The sequence below is a fragment of the Saccostrea echinata genome, unplaced genomic scaffold (assembly GCF_033153115.1).
Source record: "Saccostrea echinata isolate AGI-Se365-2 ecotype Australia unplaced genomic scaffold, CSIRO_AGI_Sech_v1 ptg000001l, whole genome shotgun sequence".
In the NCBI taxonomy this organism is placed as follows: Eukaryota; Metazoa; Mollusca; class Bivalvia; order Ostreida; family Ostreidae; genus Saccostrea; species Saccostrea echinata.
The window spans coordinates 45,698,528-45,722,500 of record NW_026889750.1 but is presented as its reverse complement, the minus strand read 5'-3'; the positions used below and the strand labels follow the sequence as shown (position 1 = coordinate 45,722,500).

Genomic DNA, 23,973 nt, shown 5'->3' with positions numbered 1-23,973 from the left:
CTACTTAATGTCTTATGACATCCACGTAAGAGCTGATGACCAGCATCAAGTATTATTATGGCCACTTATTGTAAAATAATTTTCATAGGCGACTATTTTTATCCGCTTATTGATTAATCGATTGAACAAGCTGTTAACTTCATTAAAAAAAATTAATTCTGGTTGGTACATGCCATTTAATTTGTTTATATTGTATAACCTTGTTGTTTGGAGGGAAAATTGTCTTAATTTTTACACTTAAAAAATAAAAATACACTAAAAAAAAAGCTTGTATCGTAATTTACAGTTTTATCTCTTTATAAGGTTGTATAAAATGGATTTGTATGAGCGAATTACAATTACAAATAAATATGAACGAAATACAATCTGAATGACGGACAAAGAAAAGTTGTCAGAAACATATGCGTGTTATCGATCTAACTTAAATGATAAATAAGCTATAGAATATCAGGGGGAAAATCACAATATATGATATAGTTGGAATAGAATAGAAATAATACAGTGAAATGTGAATAGGAGAAAAGCAAATATTGCACAGAAATGATTATAATATAAAAGGAAAATTGGTGTCGCGCGCCTTTCGAAAAATTGCATACATACTCTTGGAAGAAATACCAAATACTAAAAAAAAAAAAAAAAAAAAAAAAAAAAAAAAAAAAAGACTATTGGGGAATTTTGTTTATAATTACATATATGTTGCTTTGTTGCTACGAAAAAGATGCATTTTTGAAATATTTTCTGCCAGTAATAGATTTCAGTCATCAAATTTTGATGACGAGACGCATGGAAGAGTGTGTAAGTAATTTATCAAAAAGGGGCAGTGTAAAAAAAAATGTTTACATTTAAACCTATTTATATTACATGTGAAATAAGTAAGTATCTACTGAGCTGTAGCCGACTCTTTAAGTTATTCTCGTGGTGAAGTATAAATCTGTTCCTCACCATTCTAAAAACATTGAGGGGATATGATTTGTATTGTTCGTTCCAATGTTTGATGGTTGATTGCAGGATGGACTTGCTGTAATGATCAGCACTACATGTGATTTGCTTATTAAATAATTTGATAATCAGTATGATAATTATTGACTATTGATTGAAATGTAACATTGCATATACAAGTTAATTATCGTGTTGTTAGTCTTAAATTAACCCCTTGGAATTAAGTTAAAACAACATTTACAACAAGATAAAAGCATAAATTTCTATACAGGAAGTTGTGTTTATTTCAGAATATCAGTTTCACTGCATGATATTGATGTATTTTATTTCTCAACATAATTTAAAAAAAAATACATTGAAAGTTAAGGGTTATACATTTTATTTTACGAAGATATACTTGTTTTGCAGTCTTACAGTTTTGTCTAGCACAAACCTGTGTAATACAGATCAAAAATGCTTTAAAAAAAATACAGATGTATTAAAGTTTAGAAGATGAATTTACAAATTTTACAGTATAATGATTCATTATCTTAATACATGTAATTAAAAAAAAAAAACACTTTTATAAAATATGCAGTGTGCCTTCGTTATTTATTTTTTTTATGGTTTTCAGTAATTTAATTATTTCTCTAGACTTCTTATTTTATTTCAAAATTAAGCTGCTTGTTTTTTTCCCAAATAAAGTGTTATCAAAATAGATTTTTGAAATGCTAAATATGTACTGTATATTCAATATAAACTGGAATCTTTATTAATCTTAATTTTCATTATGTCACGATCCAAATTGGAATCTGAATTAATCTAAATAGTATGTCAAATGTTTTGCCTTTAAGGGCAAATATATTAAGCCAAGATTAAATAGAAAGCTCATAAATTAGTACATGAAAAAATAGTGGACGGTTGTACTTCAAGTAGAGATAAACTTATACAAAGCTTATAAGTAAAATTTATGAATATATTTTGTTTTTGTTAACCAGAGTCAAAGGATCAAGTATTTTTGTTGTCTCACTGTTAACGTTTTACATTTCCGACTTCAGGTCAGAAACCACAGAAGTGATTGCAATAAAACTTGACTCTAAATCCTTACATTCATATTTGTTCAAAGAACCGTGCTCCATTCAAAGATACAAAATTGATAGTCAAAAAAAAAAAAGAAAAAAAAAAAGAAAAAAAAAAAAAAAAAAAAGAGTAGGATCATATGAAAATTTTGTTGTTAATAGCTCCTGAGCCAGAAAAGCAAAACCTAAACGATTTAGTAATATGAAGTAATATTTTATTCAGTGAAAAAGGGGAAGATGTCAAAGAGAGTTCGATCTCAAAATTTTTAAAGCATTACAAATTTGGGAATAAGGCATAAAACACGGACCCCTGGAAACTCCAGATGTGGGATCAGGTGCCTAGGAGGAGTAAGTATCCCCGGTCACACCGTGAAATTTATGCATTGATCACGTAGACAGAATAATCTGTATTTAGTTTAATATTAAAACAATGGCCTAACAATAGGTATGAAACATATTTCAAATAAATTTCAAAAAATAACTCCCCCATTCTGACCAAGGAGGTACAATATGGGTCAAAGTTCTACTATACATAAAAATCTTTAAATCTTTTTTTTTCGAGAACAAAGGGACCACAGGAAGTAGATTTAATGTCCAAGCCCCTGTAGCATTCACGTCATGATTCTCAGGGCTCTGGAGGGGCTAAAGTAGATGGTCAAAGTAAATATGAGGGAAAATCCTTTTAAAATATTCTTCTGACGACAACTAGGACAGAAATTAGTCAATTAATGTGTAAACATCTCCATGTAGGATAAATTAGAATTTGTTCAAATCATGAACCGGCTATGCTGTGGCTGGAATAAGGAAATCAAAGTTTTACAAAGGAAATCTAAAAACTTAATCAAAAAGAAGAATATTTGTATTAATTTTATTATATATACGTGGAAAAGAAAATTCATGTGAATGTTTGGTGAGCTTTTCCCCCTTAAGCCTCTTGTTTTAACACTGTTGCAAAACATTTTTTGTTTTTTAATGCAGTGATCAATAATTAAGCAGTAAATATAAGCCATTTTCTTTAAAAAAAAATGTTGTGTGGCGGATTTAGTGAGTATCTTGAATCAATTACACATAGATTATACAGACAGAGATTAAGGTTTTGCTATACAGGAAGACGAGATAATCTAAACCCATCTGATCTGATAAGTTGATGCACGTTTCCTGCACTTTTCTGTTTTTAATGCTAATTATATAACAGTTTTTGCAATGACTCTATCTATACAAATTGATATCATCCATCAAAACAGAATTTTACCTCTAATTTCAGGATGGTAGAACCTCTGGTACACATGTATTTGATTATTATAAAGGCATGTATAAAATATATTGCATATTACCCCGTATCTTTGGCAGGGAACGAGGTTTGTCTTTCAGACCCAACATCTTGGTTATTCCAAGCATCCTCTTGAACCCGATCAGTTTTGTTGTGGATCTGTCCTGGTGAATTATATCTATAATTTATGTTTGTATTGCCTTGGTATGTCAATCTAAATGATTGATTGGTTAATTGGGTTCTGTTGACACATAAATCGATTTCTATAAATGGAATCGATTCACATTTAGTCAGTTTTATAGGTTTTTTATTGGTAGAGCGAGAGATGAGCAAGTAATAGAAGACTATTTTCAGTTATAGGATTTGAAGTTTTTTTTTTATCATAACAGTTAATTTATATCAACGAAAAATTGTACTGTGAGTTTTGTACCTTCTTGAAAAATTAGTAGAATCTAAGCAATCTGTGCCTGTCAGTAAGTTGCAGTACATGTACATAAAATAAATCTGTTAATTATTAATAATAACAATGTATTCAACAAAGAAAAAACTCAATTATGTTGTTAAAACAATTTAAAACAATTGCATAAAAAGTGGGAAAACATTTATATATATATATATATATATATATATATATATATATATATATATATATATATATATATATATATTATATATATTATATATATATATATATATATATATATATATATATATATATATATATATATATATATATATAAAATATCTTCAACCATAAACAATGACTTCATATTCTTTACCTGTGAAAGTATATTTCTATGCCCCGGAAGGTCGAAGATCGGGGCTATAAATGGCTTTTTGGTCTGTCTATCCTTCTGTCTTGCGGCAAAACTTTTGAACTGTAGTGGGCAATCTCTTCAAGTTTGGCACGCGTAACTATTTATGCACTTTCAAAGGTACTCAGATAAGAAAGCCTTGTATTCGTCTGTTTGTCGGTGATTAATATATCTACTCCTATGCACTCCTTCATCTTTCTAAGATGTTTGCAAATGTTTACGCATTATATGCAGCAATTGATAGTAAACACCATCGTTGATTAAAATTTCTACTAAAACTTTATGAGTTCTGGCTAGGATTAGGATTTACATTGCAAAAGCACCGGACAATCCTCATGATCCTTAAAATTTGGAAAAAATACTGCGATGAAACACCACCATGTGTGCGTCAAAAATCGCCATTAATGACAAGTACTTTTCATGCTGATGTTGCAACTGAATTTTAGGTTCATATCCGTCATTCTTTTATAGAAAATAAATAACCATCTTACCAGTAATAGTTGCAGAACTAAATTAAAAGTGTAAGTAGGTCACACTTGGTGATGGATTTAATTAATTACATAAAATGACAAATAAAGATTTCAATTAAAATCAATCAAATATTAAACTCATTAAAAGATACAGTATACATGTAATGAAACTAATCGTGTTTTAAACATTAATTCTTTCTTAGATATGAAATAAATTTAGCAAAGTACATTTTAACCCTACGCTCCTTCTGAGGAATGAAACATTTGTTAACTGTGTAAAAAGAGGGGGAACAGGGGTTTTTCTTCTGTGACTTCTAAAAACCTCTATAGATTGTCAGGGAACTATTGATGACATCATAGCCCAAAGCTTACCTATCTTTGAGGAGGGTGGGGTTGGGGATGGGGTGGGGAATATTTGTGTTTATATGTAACAAATACATCTCGTTTCTTCATTTTTAAAATGTCTTTTAGATCTATGGTTTTTAATATAACAAATACTTAAATTATAGGTTTTCTTTTACAACATGAGTCAACTTTTATGAAATATGTTACAACTTATCAGGTTTTTTTTAAAAAAAATGAATACATGCAGTTCATTTGATATTTGGCATTATATTAGAGAAAAAAGCCAAACACATAAATAAAACAAGACCCCATGGATCACAACGCTCGCATGAATCACCTAGGCCGTGCGTTCTATAGCAGACGTTCTATAGCAGAGACAAAAGTCCTTTAAACCATGGCATGAGGAAGAGAAGTGCAAGTTCATACGATAAACTGTTTTTGCAATTTATTTGACTACCATAACGTCAAGTTAACTTTTCTATAAGAATTCTTCAATCTGTCAAAACTTGACTTACATTGAGAAAACCCAGAAGAACTAATATAATCACTATAATATCGACAGAATTAATATCTGTTTCTTTGTCAATATAAAGAATTAGTTTTAAAAAGGGAGCTATTAGCAAATCAAATTTTAATAGCAGTAGTTCTGTATTTTCGCACAAAACTCTCTTGATTAATATTTCATTCACCATTTCTTTGCATCGTGCAATGATCACTTTGATATTCTATATTTATCAGCGAAAAATTGATCTGTAATAACTTTTTTTTCTTTTGTTTCCATAAAAAATTCCCTATCCCTGAACTTCAGATTCATTCATTTGAATAATTAAATGAAGTAGTCCGAGATTTCGCATACTTTTGATGACGTAAGTGAAAAAAAATCGTTAAAAAATACTTTCACAAGAAAATTGTTGCTAATTTCTACGCGTTTGACGAATGGCATACATTACAAGCTCTTACTGGTAGGCGAAAGTTTTATGAATATCTTCGATTTTGTGGTTTTGTTTTGGTGAATAGATTCATCTGAAACTTTCTGCATACGCTTTTGTGACACGTGAAACCTGACTTTAATCCTAACATGTGTACATGAATGTATTATTTTAAAGGATGTCCTAATGCCTGCGTTATTTTTCTGCTTCCATATCTTAGCCCTTTTCACTTTTCTATCGAATAACAACGAACAATAGTACACCTGGTTATTGATTGATTGATTGATTTTATGTTGTTTTAAGTCCCGTTCGAGAATTTTTCATTCATGTATAGACGCCCTGGTTATTGAAATAAAGGCAAAAATGTCTTTTAAAAGTAGAATCTTTTATACCATTAATTTATTCATGAAGTCTTAAGAATTATACTTCTATCTACAACATAGATTCAAATATTATTTTTCTCTAATCATTGATTTTTTTTTTCTCAAGAATCAACTTCCTTCCAGAAATAGAATAAAAATAGATTTTAAAATCCGGAATAAAATTGATTTTAAAACCTGTCATTTTGCAGACACTTTTTTTTCATTTTCTTTGTAATTGTTGTCTAAATAAGTAACATGGCAAGTCATAGCTTGATTTGCCAGTTTGGTGGACAGAGGATCGTTACCGACGCTAAATGGAATTTATTTCTAATAATAATATTATTTTCTGTTATCTCCATTATAAAATATAGTGCATGTATTGGAATGTTATCTTAGCCGGAAATGGAAGAAAATGTAATCGATAAAGACGATCTGAAGAATTTGAATCTAAAGGATGCATTAAGATACACATATAGATGAAACATGGTCATAATCATATGGATATCTTATTCTCAATTATATTATTATGTATTATATTTTTCAATATTGTTATTTTTAGCTAACTTTGAAGTAGAAAAACTTTCCAATAGCTCGTCTTAAAAATACAAGAATAAATAAAAAGAATACTATGAAATTTATATTTCGTGGCAGTTTAATTTTTGCGATTTCATTCGGGAATAATAATTAAAGACGGACGAGTATTCCTAAATTATAAACTTTCATGTTAATTAGTTTAATCTGATTTGTCGAGAAACATTTCATAAAAATATTAATACCTACTGAAGAATGAAACCTCACCCTTCAGCGTGACATGAACGTAACAATGGTCAATATCACTTGACGACGAGTGGCAGTTTACTGCGCGGAACCTTTGCGCATTCACCACAATATGTACGAGGTAGCTGTATAAAACATTCAGTATAATATATAAGATATCGTATGTTTGTGAAGGTAACTTTGACCCCCCCCCCCCCCAAGAAAACCATAGTCAACCTCGGCGAAAATTTTCAACCATTGTCAACATCGGCCGGCAATTTTTTAATTTAAAAAATTAGCACTGTACATGTATATGTAATTATAAAATGCACAACCATGACCCTTATTTGATCTGAAGATAGTGGTATGTCCTTGTTTTATATAGAATTTTTTCTTAAAGTCGTGTTTTCTTGATGGGTATTCATACAGGTATTTAGGTCAAATGATGAGATTCATTATAAACAAATCATAATGTAGTTTTACTCTGTAGTTCTTTACAATAAGAATCTGAATGATTTAAGAAACCCATCAACTATCAGAGGTATTTGTATTTCACAATAGTTTAGATACACTTGTCTTCTTGATAGAATGAATTTGTGTAAAATTTGTGAATAAAATAAACCTATATAGTAATAACAGTTCGGGACCAGGAATGGCAGCCGAAAATGACGGCTATATTGTATCATTCGTAAAGAAGAATGAGATTGTTAAACGTAACATGCATTCCCATAACAATTGTCTTCAATTCCATGTTTAGTTTTTGAAATATTGTACAATAAATCTTTAGGTATGTCACTCGTAACATGAGTTATATCAAGAATATTTTGAGAAGTATATTTTAGATAACTACTGATATAGCTTGACTCAAAAAACGCAGAGAAAAATTGAGGGTAAGTGTGCATCTTACTGAGCAACGGTACAATTACCTTTTTGTACTTAAATTGTAACTTTTAGGTTACTAGTAATCACTTTGACTGTTTCCATATTTTACCAAATGTAATCATGGCAATAAATATAACCTTATTTTATGTAAAATAGCTTGCATAATATTTATTACTGAAATAATCCTGCAAATTAATGCACGTAAAGTATTGTGTGGCCTTTTTGCACTAAAAAAATATCAGATTTGGGGTATTAAAAAATCTAATGTCAATGAAATATTTTTTTTTGTATCAAGCTTTTTATAGCTTTAGTGCTGATCGGTTAAATTTATCGTGTAATTTAAAGTAACGAAAGAAAAAGTTGGGGTCAGTGATGTAAATTTTGAGATATTGGTCAAAAGATGCGATTTTTCGGGCGAAAAACAATGTAAATTTTACCTTGACTTCTTAAATATATCTTCACTTTTTGGCAAAGTCTGTTGAGTGAATGTGTAAAATTTATTTTAAAATATTAATTGAAAAAAAATTCTTCGAGTAAAAATATGCAGAGCTAGCCTAATGTCTCAAGATATTAAATCAAACAAATGTGCAGATTTCAAGAATTTCTTCTAAATATCCTTCCACCACAAGAAAAAGTCCCCCTTAAATCATGCTTCTTTACAATTTTGTGAGAAGTTTTTAAATTGAATATTGTATAATTAGCATTGTTTAATTCAAATATATCATAAAAATTGATTTGTAATAAATAATTTTGAAGTTAGAGGTTCTGACCAACAAAGCTGACAAGTGACATACCTTACGAATTCGTCAGTTTTTGTGTTCCTTGTATATTGTAATATATTCTAGGAATACTGAATATCTACCTGGCTTGAAGGTATTCATACATTTATCATGATGTAATGTTAGATACTTTATCCTTAATTTTAAAATATAATTTTTCAAACCTGTTTATTAAATATATAAAATAATGTTTTTTTTTAAACATGGATTATTTACTAGTACTTTGAGAAAATTCAAGCAATGCGTTTGTAATAAAAAAATGTAGAAAAAGACGCAAGATATAAAAGTCTTTAACATTCATATTTATTATGTTCAAGGTGTTTAATTCCAAATAAGAATTAAGAAACAAAGAAGCAGATGGTACAAAATCCGCACCGAGTCAATAAAACTCGGTCTCTAGTGAAATAGTTCTACATATCTATCTACTGTAGCAACTCATTCAAGGATATGTAAGGAGACCTGTAAGTTAGCAATAAACTTCCGCTATTCTTACCAATAATGCTTTCACATCTGCTCTTAAAAAGTGCCAAGTTCATCCGATTTCCGTGATCTTGCAATAACTAGAAGAATGAGGGAAACTAAATGATACACCGTTATATACTTGTATACTGATTTCTCGTTCACTTCATGAAGACATGTTTTAACAAACTAATGCGGTCTTCCTCAAATGTTCGTGAGGAAGCTTGCAACAAGGATTTAAGGTCATGACCTTTTCAGGCATACCTTGTGGAATTTCCTGTCACTAGTATTACCAAAAACATCGATATGAGACTTAGATCATATGGCACATTTTGGGACATGTGGAACTTAAAACTGAACGTTATGGTTGTGACCAATAAGAGTTCAGGATGTTATATCAGGGTGAATGTATCTCCATGTCAACATCGGAACACTCGTCTTTTTCTGATACATTTTCTGCTTCACTTTCGGAAGTCCTTTGCACTTTTGGTGGAGAAGGTTCACATTCGTCCTCATCTGCCGACCTTGACAAATCGGGGTCAGTGTTAAATGATTTTTCTGACACGTTATCGTCTTTCAGGTGATGTGAAGGCGATTTCAATATCTGAGTCGCAGAAACGTCGTTTTTTAACTCTTCAAGATCGCGTTTCAACTTTGCTCTGCGATTCTGAAACCACGTGATCACCTGAGCGTTAGAAAGTCCGAGGTTCTGAGCGATTTCGTCTCTGTCCGCTGGGGTCAGATACTTTTGATATAGAAATCTCTTTTCTAGCTCGTAGATCTGTTGGTTTGTGAACGCTGTTCGGGACTTTCGTCGCTTTTTCGGTGGTTGATGTTTCCCAAATAAAGCTGCTTGTTCTCTCCGTTTTGCCTCTAAAATTTAAAATAAGTATGAATTACAAAAATGATAATATATTTCTCGTCCTTTGCATTAAATGATGGTAATAGTTTGATCCCTCCACCCCCGCCCCGATTAAATTATCGAGTAATTTTCATCTTATAAATCAGTGTCAAAGTAAGCATGCAGCATGAGGCATTTAAAATGTCATAATCAAAAATTTCGAGGACATGACAAAGCCTGGTAAATTGATATTACAAAACTTACATTTTAATGATAATGAAATTATAGAATTCTTAAATAAGATAAGCCAAAATTTGCATCTAACTAAAACTATTCAATTGTAAGAATTTTATATTCACTCCTTTATCATGGCGGTGAAGCGTACCCGGTTTCACCACGAGGGTGTGCATAAACCATGGGGTGATCTCTAAGTTTTCATCTGATAAGCCAGATTTTTGCTCATATGACTAAAAACAAGATTTGGATTCCATTGACAGAAAGAGGAAGGACATTTTAATTTGTTCATAAATCAGAGGCGTTGAAGTATTTTATTTGAATATAAAATTGTGAACAAAGACCTTGAAAAATCTAGGACATTTACGCTTTGTTTGAAAAAGAACTACTACACGGGCAGTACTGAATTCAAAAAGTTTCTGATCTTATTTGTGGGTGTGTGAGGTCCTAAGATTAAAAAAAAGAGAAGATTTTAAGATATCATAATAGCGTCAATTTTTTAGCCAAAATTTTATCAAACACCGCCAAATGTTTAAGAAAATGGTATTTACGCATCGTAAAAGATCTTGCACTCTTAACACAGCTTTCATTTTAAAAAAAATGAAAATCACAAGAAATAAACATGTCAACATTCAGGTATATCATTTGGGATAACATGTGCGTTGATATTGTATTGTCACCATTAATTACAAAAAGTTTATTACTTTATTCAAATTGAATAAAATCTCTTTGTTCTGCTCATAATGTTGTACAAAAATTGCCGAAGCGTTAGGAATATATTTCAATTTTAATGATACAAAGGTTATAGCAATGCCCCCAATCGCGCATGTCTTGCATAGGGAATTGAAAATTAACACACAAGACCAATAATCACCAAATACAGGCTAACAGGCTACTCATCCAAGAATAGGCATTCGATTTCATTTTCTCCTTGCAACGATACAATCTGCCTTTTCTTGACACTGCCGTATGCGCAACAAACATATGCAACTGGAAAACGGATTTTAAGCGGCCATTATTATGCAGAAGATCGGTATGGTGTCAAAGGTCGCTTCGTGCCAGTGGCGGGATTTTAACGAGAACGCGATCTGCTTTCAAAAGTTCACAATTTCTGACATTAGAACGCCAGTTTGATGTCACTATTTATCAAGCCTCTCTTTATGCTGAATTTTAAAGCTTATAAAAACAAGCCAGGCAAAACATTAAAGTTGGCTTTAAGTTACTTAGTGCATTCTAATTAACCATTGTAATCATGATGCTTTGCATAAAACTTTTTCGCTTCATAATTCATTTGGTATTCAATTATTGATTTTATATATATATATATATATATATATATATATATATATATATATATATATATATATATATATATATATATATATATATATATAATGATTGATTGTTATATAAGGGCGAGGACAAAAAAAAACCCCACTAAATTCACAGTTTAATCAAGACTCCCCCCCCCCCCCTCCTCAAAAACAAAGTATTCAAATCTGATTTTAAAGATCATTGTACAAATATCCATTACACTTTAAATAGCATAGGGTTATTTCTTTTGTTTATTGATAAAAAGAAATGTACAAAGAGCATAAAGTTGCATGTACAATATGTACTTTTTGTGTAATTACAGATGTGGACAAGAAAAAATTCTGGGGGCTCTTGACCACCACCTCCCCTACCCCTAACTTGAATTTAGCTTTTTATCAGACATCGATCTTTTGGACCCCCCCCCCCCTTTCATACTTTTTACATCAGATATAAAAACAACACAGTGAAATCAGCATCATGGCGTTGGAAAACTGACACACTTTAAAAGTGTAAAAATCAAAATTATTGAAGGGGTCGAACCTTAAAAATGATATATCGGGGGGAAACAAAAGATCTAGAAAAGGAAGAGTTTATGTATTTATTATTTTTGTCAGAGAAAGTCGAGTGTTTTATGTACTATATATGAATACATAACTATAAATTATAAAAACGATGCTTCTAATCAACTGTCGAGAATTTTGATAGAGAATGTCATTTTGTCATTGTGTGCATGCTAAACGGTTTCGTACTTCAAGGAGAAGGGCCATTTTTAATGCAAACCGCATGTCATTTTCATGTAAATGGTGAAGAGTTCCGAGTGCCAGGGGTCAGACTAAAGACCGCTAGGGAAAGATTTCCCTCTTGTGATTGTCATACTAACGACATGTAAATATAACGAGAGATGGTTTTCTAATAATGGAGAAGGGCCTTTTGAGTCACGACGACCCATTAATTGCAATTAAGTAGCTTTTAAATTATTTTGTAATATTAACAAGCCTTTTTGATTCATGGTAAATGTCAGAATAAAAGGCAAATGTTCCGCTACTTCAGAAGCAAAATGTAACAGTTAGTGGAATTATTTATTTCAAATATTACATAGATATTCGAAATAAAAATGAAACTCCAATAAATCAGCAAGCATTAATCAACAAGTGCACCATGAAAGGGCAACATAATCATAATTGTTTAATAAATTACACGAAGACAATGCGCAACCTGCCTCTTTAATTTAAAAAAATCCACTTTTTTCAATTTCTTTTCTTGTTGTAAATTTTAAATTTGTATTAAATTTCATACTTTATTAAAACAGAAAATACATATGTAAAGAATAAGGTTGATATTAATTGATAAAATCAATTTTTACTCTGAAAGCAAATTTTCACTGAACATATTTCTACCACATCGTATGACTAAATTTTACATAACATTTCCAGCTGGTGATTAACTCTGATGCAAGCTAATTGGAAAATGTGCAATAAGATCGGAATTGAAAACACTCTTAATTAAGGTGATTAATTAACGAAGATCGGTGAGTTTCTAATGAAGTGTTTAATACTTGATGAATTGTTCGATTAACTTCGGAAATATTCGTCACTCGGTGGTCGGGTGAAAATGAAGAAACATAATACATGTAGGAAGTTATCTGGCAAATATTTTTTAAAATATTGTATAGGTTTTGAAATTTTCTTAAAAAGTTATGCTTTCTTTTTCAGGTTATTTTGAGCTATAAAAGCTTTATTTCTCAGGAAACGGACTGCCTTTCTTTGTTTTTTATTTAGACTGATTTTTTAAGAAGGAAACATTACACATATTGTTCTAAATTTCTTATGAAAATTTTACTTTTGTCTGCGATTTTTATATGTTAAGACACCTTATTTTTTCTCTCTAAAGAAAGAGATGTATAACGATATTCTAGGTGCTACACTCGCCGAGTTCGCTGTTTTGTGGGAGGTACTCAGGCGCGCTGACCGCGGTGTCGCTGTTTGTAAGTGGACGTTGTAAATATTTGTGATGGTTTGTCGGTTAGACGAGCTTGATTGACGGGGAACTCGTTTGTTACGGTGATTAGAGGAGATCGACTGTCAATAGTGGGTCCTTCCGTAATATGTCACTTTATATCTTCGTAATGACCTACACTAAGCCTTACAGATATTCAACCCTCCAATATCTCTCTGTAAGTGCACAGTCTTATGTACTGTAAAATTGTTATAAGCATTTTGTTTACACCCTGCATTAACATTTTACTTTAAAAAATAACTATATAAAGAAAAAGAAAAAAAAATCATTTAATTATGGTTAAAAAATGAAAATTGTTTAACAATTTTTTTTTTTAAATTTAATTTGATTCCAAGTGTGTTGCATTACAATATCACTGTACGTACGGACAAACATTATTTAGAAGTAATCTCATTTGACACATTTTTTCATTGAAAAATGTTTATAATTTCTAAATAAGTAAGAATCTTCAAAACAATAATAAATTTATAGGCACAGAAACGTCTTCTTTGATCTCAGAATGAAACAAGATTTATTGTTTATTTTGCTACTTTGAAATTCATGTTTCTTGTTAAAGTTGTTAAATAACTCCGACGGTTGACAGCTTATTATGATAAATGTTGACAAGGCAGAGCTACATCCAAACTGCATTACTGGATTTAAATTAAAAACATAAAAAATATCTTCTTAGTTAAGATATGAATTTATTAATATTTTCTAAAGAGATTTTTTTTTTTTTTTAGAAATCCTTCAAAATCCTTTGAATAAAATACATACATTTGTTTTCTTAAAAACTGTGAAAAATATTTTTTGTCTTTTCAAATTCAATTTTAATAAATATACATATAAATCAACAGGCGTGAGACAGGGGAGAAAAGACATTTAAATCGCATGTTTCTCTTGGTTTCATTTGCATGTAATATTGCTGAGAAAATTTCTAATCATGGTTGTCTAATTTAATTTGCCAGAAAAATGAAAAATACCAATCACAGACGAAAAACAAATAAAACCCGCAGGAAGCAATAGACGATCCAAAGTAAGATATCCCAGTTTTGTCATGTTTTACGATTTTTACACGGGTTAAACAGATCCACTAGTTAGCTGGGTGTCAGAAGTTGCGCCGACCTTTCAGATAAGCCAGTCATAGTTATGTCAGCCACAGGGTCCTATACAAACAGTGCTGTTGATAGTCCGCGGGCCAAAAATAGCAAATAATCTTTATCTCTTCATATCTATGTCATCTTTTTGAAAATTTATAGAAATATTAATCTTTGGACATATTGAGAGAGAGAGAGAGAGAGAGAGAGAGAATAATGGTCTTGCGTTGCAAGGAAGTAAGAATGTCTCCACTTCAATCGAAATAATTACTATTCTCTAAGGAATCGCATTCCCCCAATCACCATTTCACTGTCGGATCCCCCAGGTAATTAAAAGAGGCAAAGGGGGCGCTTCTGTCCCAACAAGACACGGGATTTAATGGTTCTGTCATTCATCCCCCCTAAAAACCTCCTCAACGTGCCCTTCACAGCGGTATGTAAACCATTCCCTTCAAGAATGTTCTGACATTGATCATTCTAACAGTAATTAATGTTTAATCTTAATGAAGCTTTTGAGGGGCGATAACTTCAAATTAAACAAATCTAATCCAAAGAGAGTTAAGCCCTATAAGAAGATCGTGTATATTTTGGCAATGCCATGAGTGAAGTGTTTCTTAGAATGTAATCAAAGTGACTAATTAATGTCAGTAATTGATGCCTACACGATCAACAAAATCAGATAAAAATCCACTATCCCTGATTGAGATATCTTTAGGAAGCCTTGCAAACCAAGTCTTGTTAGGGTGTTGACATGCCAATTGCTATGAAGAAATATATATTGGTGGACCTTGTTAAAAATACATTTCTTTTTCTATTTAATTTTTAACCTATTTTGTCTGTTATACCTGTGTGATTTAGACACAAACTACATAACTGTAAATCAAACATTCTCTCATCCGAAGAAAAATTTTAAGAGGGTAGATCTACCGCGATTTGATCACACAAGTTGCGATGTTGGGAGTAAAATCGTAAATCTTCGATTAAAATCCCCATATGAATGTGATGGAATCTTAACATCATTAATAAAGTAGAGTCCTGATGCGAAAGATCAAATAACCTTCACCAAAATTGCCGTACACGTCTTTTCCTACCCTCAAAAGTGTCTGATAAAATCACCCGTTTAAGAACGATTCCTCTCTCTATGGAGAGGCATTCATTTTCCCTAACCATCTCCTATTGCGGTCCACGTTGTTGAAATGATCTACGATTTGCCAAACTCTTTCTTATTATGGATTTCTTTCAATTACAGGTTTTGAGATCATTTCTAAATAATATATGTATGATAATAAAGAGGCCTGGTCTCGTTTGGAGCGAGACTAAGACGATCAGGTGTCGTTTTGAGGGGTTAATTACGTACGGAAAATGAAAAAGAAACATCAGAGTGCTGGGAACATGTATCGTCTTCAAAGGAAGCGGTGTATGTAATTTTACGGATGTGCATTAACGATTTTAACACGGAGGCACTAGACGGAAAAACCTGTGTTGCAGCATTTTACTAGCCTGGCTCATCAATCGCAAACAGATTGTTTTTGGGAGGATAAACTGTTTGATTGGTTAGCAATTGGCGTAAAACTTTCTATGCACCCTAACACTTTTTTTTCATTTCCCTTTTCAGGGTTAAGCTTCGTCAGAACACAAGGGTAAAATACTTTCTTTTGTCGTGCTAAGAAACAAGTGGATGGAAATCTAGTGATTTCAATTTATTGCTCAGTTTATAAATAAATGGTCTTTCATTTAGTTTGTCCCGGGTTGTGCATTCGGTAAGCAGAGCGCGGCAGAGACATAAAACAGTTTCCTGTATTAAAATGTAGCACAGAGTCATAAAACCGGGTATATGTTTCGTTAATTGGGCTATTTATTCATCGTAAAAAGACAGAGTGTTGGTATATTAAATGTATAAAGTATCGCACTGACAGCAACATGAATATTATTACCCCAAGATTCAACGGGTAGCTCTTTGTGTTTCGTGACGTCACAAAGCGTTTCGAAGATTCAGATGAAATGACGAATAGAGGTTCTCGACATTTAAGAGAGCAGCAATCATACTTTTATGATCTTCTTCCTTTCAATTTTGAGCTCTAAAATGTATATCTATGATCACAAAAATTTTATGTACGTTTGATAACGAGAGAAGTTTGTGTTTAGACTGCTGCTGAGGCCTGCGATATCATGTCGTTTGTTGAACATAAAAACTTGTCTGCGAAACCAACACTAAAACGCTTTATTCGAGGATAAAAATCTGGAGAAGTAAAACAAACCTGCCCTACAGGCAGAAAGCATTTGAGTTACATAGTAATGTAATAGAAATGTTAATTACTCTTGTTATGTAGTAAAGAAAATAATGCAAATTGCAAAATTTAAACAATAAAAGAGTTAAGAATGGGCTTAAACAAATATCCGTCACTGAAGATTACATGATTGAATTAATAATTTGAACGTATTGGCAATCAAAGTGAATGAACAGTTGCTAACAAATATTTCATTGCAAATTTTAAGTTTAAAATATTTTTCAAAAAAAATATTTAAAGGGAAATATTAGATCGGCTGGGTCTTCATCAAAGTGATTATGGAATGAAATGTTTTGGTATGATGTTCATTAGAAACAATACACTTCAAAGCAACTGAATTCATACTTTCACCACCAGATTGCCAACACATCGTATGTAAAACAGTAGTTGTATTTAATAGCATTTCATGGCTGGGACGCGTGAATAGAAGCGATGATGGTAGAAGCGCCGGAGTTTGCAGTCAATGGACATTCTACCATAAACACCGACAGAGGACGCGGGTGTTGAAAACCTATTTACAGCATTTCAGAAACAACATCTAGAATATATTCCAAGTAACAACCCTATAACTGGTCATAGATCAGTGGCAACAAGATTTAAATTTCAACAAAATGTAGTTCATTTTTATCAAAAATTTAATTAATTTTTTTATATTAATTTAAATTAATGAAAAGTAAAAATTTCTTATTTTTGATGAACACCAAATACAATGTTTTTAATGCATTATAGTAAAATGTGATAATAATAACACGTTGGTGTTTTTCCAGATAAACGTGTTTATTAGGTACCCGAAATCTGTACATTTTTACAAGAGGATTCATTCATGAGGTATTGATGGCAAGCAGTCATAAAAATCCAACCTGCCGAAATTACACGTGTGGGTTTTATGATTCGAAGAGCGTTGTCTGGATAATTAATTTTATACAATCTCATTATCCTACATAAATATTTATTATTCTTTAACCCTCCGTCAACTGCTACAAAAATTCTTTTTGATTGATTTTAATGTGACAAGTCACATAATTCATAAATTATGAAGAAAAAATATTAACACGTGAAGCGCATGGCAAGCTTTTTTTTTTCAATTAGCGCACTAAAATGTGAATGAAATAAAATAAATCTTTTATCACATTTTGATTGTTTTTATACGATGCTGTTGTCTCAAATTATATAATGTTTTAGGTAAGTTATAAGTAAAAGAGACAACAGAATTAAAAAAAATATCAATATTTGCTGGAGAAATTGTTAACAGACGAGACGTGAAGATGGGGTCAATTTCTGAAGAATTAATTTTCGTAAAATTTCATACGGCGACGTTAGCTCAGCTGTTTTAACATGCATTTTCACTTTTGATGTGTGAGTCTGAGAGACAAATTAGTTATTCAAGTCATTTTATTGTTTTTCTTTTTCCACTAATTGCTCTAAAAGTGCATTAACACAACACGACTAAGAAAGTAGAACCACAAAAAATATATTACAAAAAATAATAATAAAAAGGATTCTGATCTGATGTTTCTTTTTCTCTGTGTCTAATAATGCTATCATCAAATGTTAGGAGGAATAGATACCTCGTCGTGATCAATCTAATTAACCATTTTCTCTTAATCTCAGAGAAAATCCCAAAGACAAAGAAATCAACCATTTTTCACTAAATCCCCAAACACGGGATGGCCTAATTAGCGATCAAGATCTGTTACTTTGGGGGGTTCAATTAAAGAATGAAGTGCTCAATTTTTAATTTTTCATCATCAGATACACCCTAGCAGTGTCTGGACGGGTCAGGGAGCCTTCAGATCAAATCTTGTGGTTTCAGATGCGGTCTTGATCCGATTTCTTTATGTTTTTTTCCCTGAATAATTAATTTGACACCATTTGCGAGCTGATTCCAAATAATTTTTTTTGCGACCTGATCTTTTTTCTTGTTTTATCATAGAAAAAAAGTCTTTGTTTGCGTCTACAGCAAAAATTTAGTGAAGAGGTAATATTTTCTTAGAATTATGAATACATATTCGCAGTGAACTAAATGGTAAATTTCAATTGACAATGTTGCAAAATACTACATAACAAATATACAATTTAATAAAAAAAAAATATTTTAAAAGTCACCATTTGCATTTTGCTTTTAACAATAATGATAATAAAAAAAGAGCACAAGAAGTACTGGTAAGTTCTAAACGTCTAGCAGCAAATCAATTACGCAATGAATCCAAGCCCCCTAAGTATTGAGGTATATCTCTGGTTAAGATTTGGTTTACCAATTTATAAATATTACAAAATTTAATATAATGATTGATGGGAGAAAATGTTCACTTGGTTTATATCGTTAAATCAAATTTTGCACCTACTGCACTAAATTGTTGACTAATCGACCTGTTTTATCAAGATATATACATGTACTTGTACTGAAAGCCTGTATATTAGATATAAAAATCCATATTGAAATTAAAAAAAAAAATCTCTGTCTTACTTATCAAAAAAGAAATTTAAAAAAAAAAATTATGAATTTTATAAATGGGCTCTCTTAAAAAAAAATAAGAAAAGACATTTATTTCGTTTCAACATAAACAATAGTACGTTCAAAGCATGATTACTTGATATATTAAAACAAAACTTAATTTCTGCTGACCCATTTCCTCCGGAAAAAAAAATGTTTAACATATGAATATTAAAAATAACATATCAGCATTTTGTTTTAACTACAGTGTTCCAATAACCTTTGTCGTTTGCATACTTAATTAGTGCGATATTTCCCTATAAACTACTAGTATATAGAAACAATAATATTCAAAGCTAATAACTATATATAAACAAAAATATCCCCATTAACTATAAAGAAAAAAAAGACTTATAAAACTATATATTATCACCATTTTCCTACCCGTACTTAATTTTGGCATGATTTATGCTACACAATATATATATAAATACATGCATGAGTAATGCAGATTTATTTTACGTGTGAAAATGTCAAATCATCACTGCATCACGAGTTCTACAATAATGTAAATTTTCTTATATATGGAAATAAAGCATAAAATACCAAAAATATATAAAAATCTGTTCAAAAATTCTAGCTGTGTTCGTTTAAGAGAAACTGACCAAGTGATGGGTTAAAGAAGTTAGGTCAGTAAGGAAGACAGGACGATAATTGCAGTGACATGGTCAGTAATGGGCCGCCTCGCCAATGTCCAAGTCTCATTTGTAATGATACAAGCAGAAGTGGGCCCGGTTTTACGCCTAATTGAGTTTTTTTCTGATCTTGACTGACCAGCACCCAGCTGAGTACCACATTTTTAACTTCTCCGTGGATTTACCATTAAACATCATGTTACAAGAATTCTTCTCAAAGGAGAAACCTTCCAAACGCCGAGGCATTCTTTGTTTGTGCGTCTTTTTCACTTTCATAAATCATTTTCTCGCCAATTTAAGCTTCTTTGATACGGTTGTAAAGATAGGATAAATTGATTATGTAGGACAAGTCTTTAAATGAACTGGCCCTTGGCTCTTTTCAAAAGCAATTGATACATGCAAGGATTCCTTGTTTGTTACGCAATAACATATTAACAACACCTTTACTTCAAATAGTTTGAATATTTGCCGAAGAAAATGTTTAGATTTACAACCTTAAAGATTTAATTTTAAGTCATAAAATTTTTTTAATTTCTAGGCCTACACTTTCATCAAAGATACAAGACCGACTATAATATATCCACAATAAATGTAAAAATTGGTTATGGTTAATCCTTGATAATTTTCGGAAACAATGCGATTTCCTTGAAGATAAAGTTACTTTATGTCTAAGTGTTGCTGAAAAAATGATAACAATAGCATATATATTTATATTCTTTTTTCATGAACCGTAACCAAGAGATAGATATACAGTAAATTTTGAAATATTAATCTAAGTACAGAATTTTTACTTTCACAGGAATATTTATAATTCTACTTGTGGTAAATTGATTTCATAATATAAATTATATTTTTTAAATATATATTTTGCTAAATTCTAATATTAGGAATATTTCATGTTGTTCCTTGTCTGTCCTTTTGCTAAAAACTTACATTATAGATACAAAAAACGTCAGATTATTACATTTATAGTATTTAGTGAGATATTTTAAAACACATCATAGATATGATACCCTAAAAAAATTATACTCAAGACTGATGTTTGGTACTTCTATATTTTCCCACAGACTTTGCATTGTAATCAAATCTTGGTACATCAAAATTTGATAAAATATTTGTTTAAAATTATCGTTAGTCTTGATATTTTTCCTTTTATACTCAGCAATTTATTTTGCTTAAGTTGATTATTTTTTTGTACTAATAAATAGAAAAACGAAAATGAAGGGTTTTTTTTCTTTACACACACAATATTTAGTATCTAAAACAGATGTAAAATCTTTTCATATAAATATTTTCACTCAAATATTGAAGTGGAACACAATAATTTATAATGGCACAACATATCTCAAGCCATTTTAAAGCTAGAAAATGTTTTTGACAATGGACGAGGTAATCCAGAAGACAATAGACGGACACATACCTGCTGATTCTGCGGTTTCTAAACCCTCAAACGTTTTGTTGGCCATCTTCATCAGAGCATCCAGGGGGGAGTCATTCTGTATGAGGGGTAGGGAGGGTTCATCGTCCTCCACATTGATCTCTTCCTCGTCAGAGGAACACTCACTGTCCCTCCCCGGACTACACCGAGAGTCCCAGGGTCTTACAATACTTCTCACATTGTTGTTATTTAGATTTCTTTGAACTTGTCGCCGATTGGCATTGTTATTATTTCCTCCAAGAATATCAGAAATACTAAATGAGGTAAAAGGCTTGTTGGGATTCCTTGGGGGTCCTACTTGCACCATAGCCAGCTTCCGCAGAGCTTCATACTGGTCCCGGATACTTTCCGCTGAATCCACGCGTCGAGGTGCGGACATGTTTTTCATTTGATTTCTTTTTTAAATGTTTTTCTTTATGCACAATTTTTTCGGTCTCTTTTGAATCTCTGTTCCTTTAAAATGAATCGTTAATTGCACACATTAATTAATCTGCATTGGTTGTCAGTGACTCTTCATTTCGTTTAATAAGGTGAGATTTGTATACTGTTCACCTAATGGTAATAGGTTCTGCCCAAGTCGAGGCTCACGCGCTGACGAGCGTTTGACTGACAGGCCGCTAGAGCGTGTCGTCTGCTGATCCTACACCCAAAAGGTAAATTATACCACTCAGAGGCGTGAAAACATCATACACCGTGTCAGTACAACAAATATCTTCAGGCCATAACAATAGTTATAACAAGCTTTAATATAGAAGTTTCGGATAATGAATTGGAAAAGTTTCTCGAAGTGAACAAAAATTTCATTTAAAATCGCATTTTCACAATAGGATCCTTTAGAACCATAAATACAGAACTGAGTACATTCCTGGCAAATTTATACAATATGCCTTTACCGAAAAGAAAATTTTTAGAGAAGTAAGAAAATAAGTTGGTATAACTGAGATTTATAGTTACCAAGCCAGACAATAATCAAAAAGGGGGGAGGGAGGAGACCAACAAGCGCGGACCAATCTGTTGTTAGGATTTCCTGAAACTGCCTTCCCACCGCTACCTCAATTCCCGTTGTCTAATTGCAGTTCTCTAAGTCTGACGATACAGAGGCAATTAAATTAGAGAATGTTTTGGACTTTTTCAATGATCAGTTACATTTAAACGATGAAATTAATGACCAGCTAGTGAAGACTTTATGACATAGCTATATGCCTTATCATTGACACAAGTTGAAATTTATCACAAATTTATAACAGTATTGCAATCTGTTCACAAAATTCTCAGAGCAGCCTTTGTTGTAGCAATTTGTCTTAATTCAAAGGTTTTAACTCAATTCTAATCTGATTTTCATATTTGTGTCTTTTTTTTCAAACTGTTTTTAAAATGAGATTTTTTGGAATAAAAAAACTCTTGTATTTCAAAATATTGCGGGTAGAAGTAGTGGAATTAGAGCCTTCATTTGTATGCAGATTTCATTTAGCTCAATGCAGACCCTTTGTTACGTAACGAAGGTACCGTAACTGAGCCGAACAATAAGGCATAAAAAATATGGCTACCCGTTGCCAAAGTTCATTTTGTATTGGATTTTCAATTATTCGAATATGTAGTCTGTTTAAGCTCTTCTGATTTCAATATGGAACTTTTATAAATTATTGGTGAGTAATGTATATTTACTTCTTACAAATCTTCGAATATTATTTGTGCCTGCTTTGAAATTTAAACTTGTGATCGTCTAACCGGAAGTGTAGAAAAGATAATATTGAAAAATAAATTTTATATCAAAAGAAGGGATTTCTGAAGAGAAATTAGAATAAGCCAAAAATTCTGCATATTTATATTGATAAATTAATTAAATCCTTGAAAAAGAAAGCATGAATAAGGGTCTCTTTTCAAAAATCCCATGAAGATTTTGAAACCAAAGAAGCCGCAGAACACCAGACTGATACTTAAAAGAGTTTTATTAAATATAAACTGAAATGTTGATGTTTATGACTAGACAAGAAAACTTATTTTCTTTTCGTCTTCTTTTTAATTCCATGTCTTGACACAAATATATTCCTCATAAAAGTAGAGGAAGGGAATATTGATGTCGGTCCACAACGACATAATTAAGGGTTATAGACTCGCCTAGTTTATCACCTTGCCGCTTCCTTCAAATTATAACTCTCATAAGCATCAATAATATAAAAAGAAATTTTCACAAAGTCATTGAAGCTGTGGAATTTTCCTATCTTTTGACATTATCCGATTAAGAGCTGCTTCACGGCCACGTTAACAAAATATTTTCTCACTAACATCAAAAGTTCCTCTTCTTTTTTACCTTCTATCTCCTCCAAATCAAATTCAGTCTATTACAAAGGCCATTTCTACTCTGCTTGTAATTTTTCAATTCCTGAAATATTTTGAAAATTTCTAAAATTCTCAATTTATTGAGAACAACTACATCCTATCTATTTCCAGTGAGATAATATTATTGAATTCAAAATAAAGCGTAGGATTATTTTTTCCTAAATATTTTCACATTGTATACAAGATTGAGATTTCAAACAAGTAAAAAATTGTTGAGAATATTAAAACAGGTA

At 31.3% G+C, this 23,973-nt stretch overlaps 1 protein-coding gene across 1 annotated transcript; it reads right to left on the bottom strand.

Moving 5' to 3' along the window:
• Window positions 1-8,886: 8,886 nt before the first annotated feature.
• On the bottom strand, window positions 8,887-22,262 carry LOC133192823 (transcription factor LBX1-like). The gene is made up of 2 exons (XM_061328833.1): window positions 21,383-22,262; window positions 8,887-9,937 (listed from the first exon to the last, which is right to left on the bottom strand). Exons 1-2 carry the CDS (start codon window positions 21,786-21,788, stop codon window positions 9,462-9,464), a joined length of 882 nt encoding a protein of 293 aa, XP_061184817.1. The 5' UTR covers window positions 21,789-22,262; the 3' UTR covers window positions 8,887-9,461.
• Between the last annotated feature and the right edge of the window lie 1,711 nt (window positions 22,263-23,973).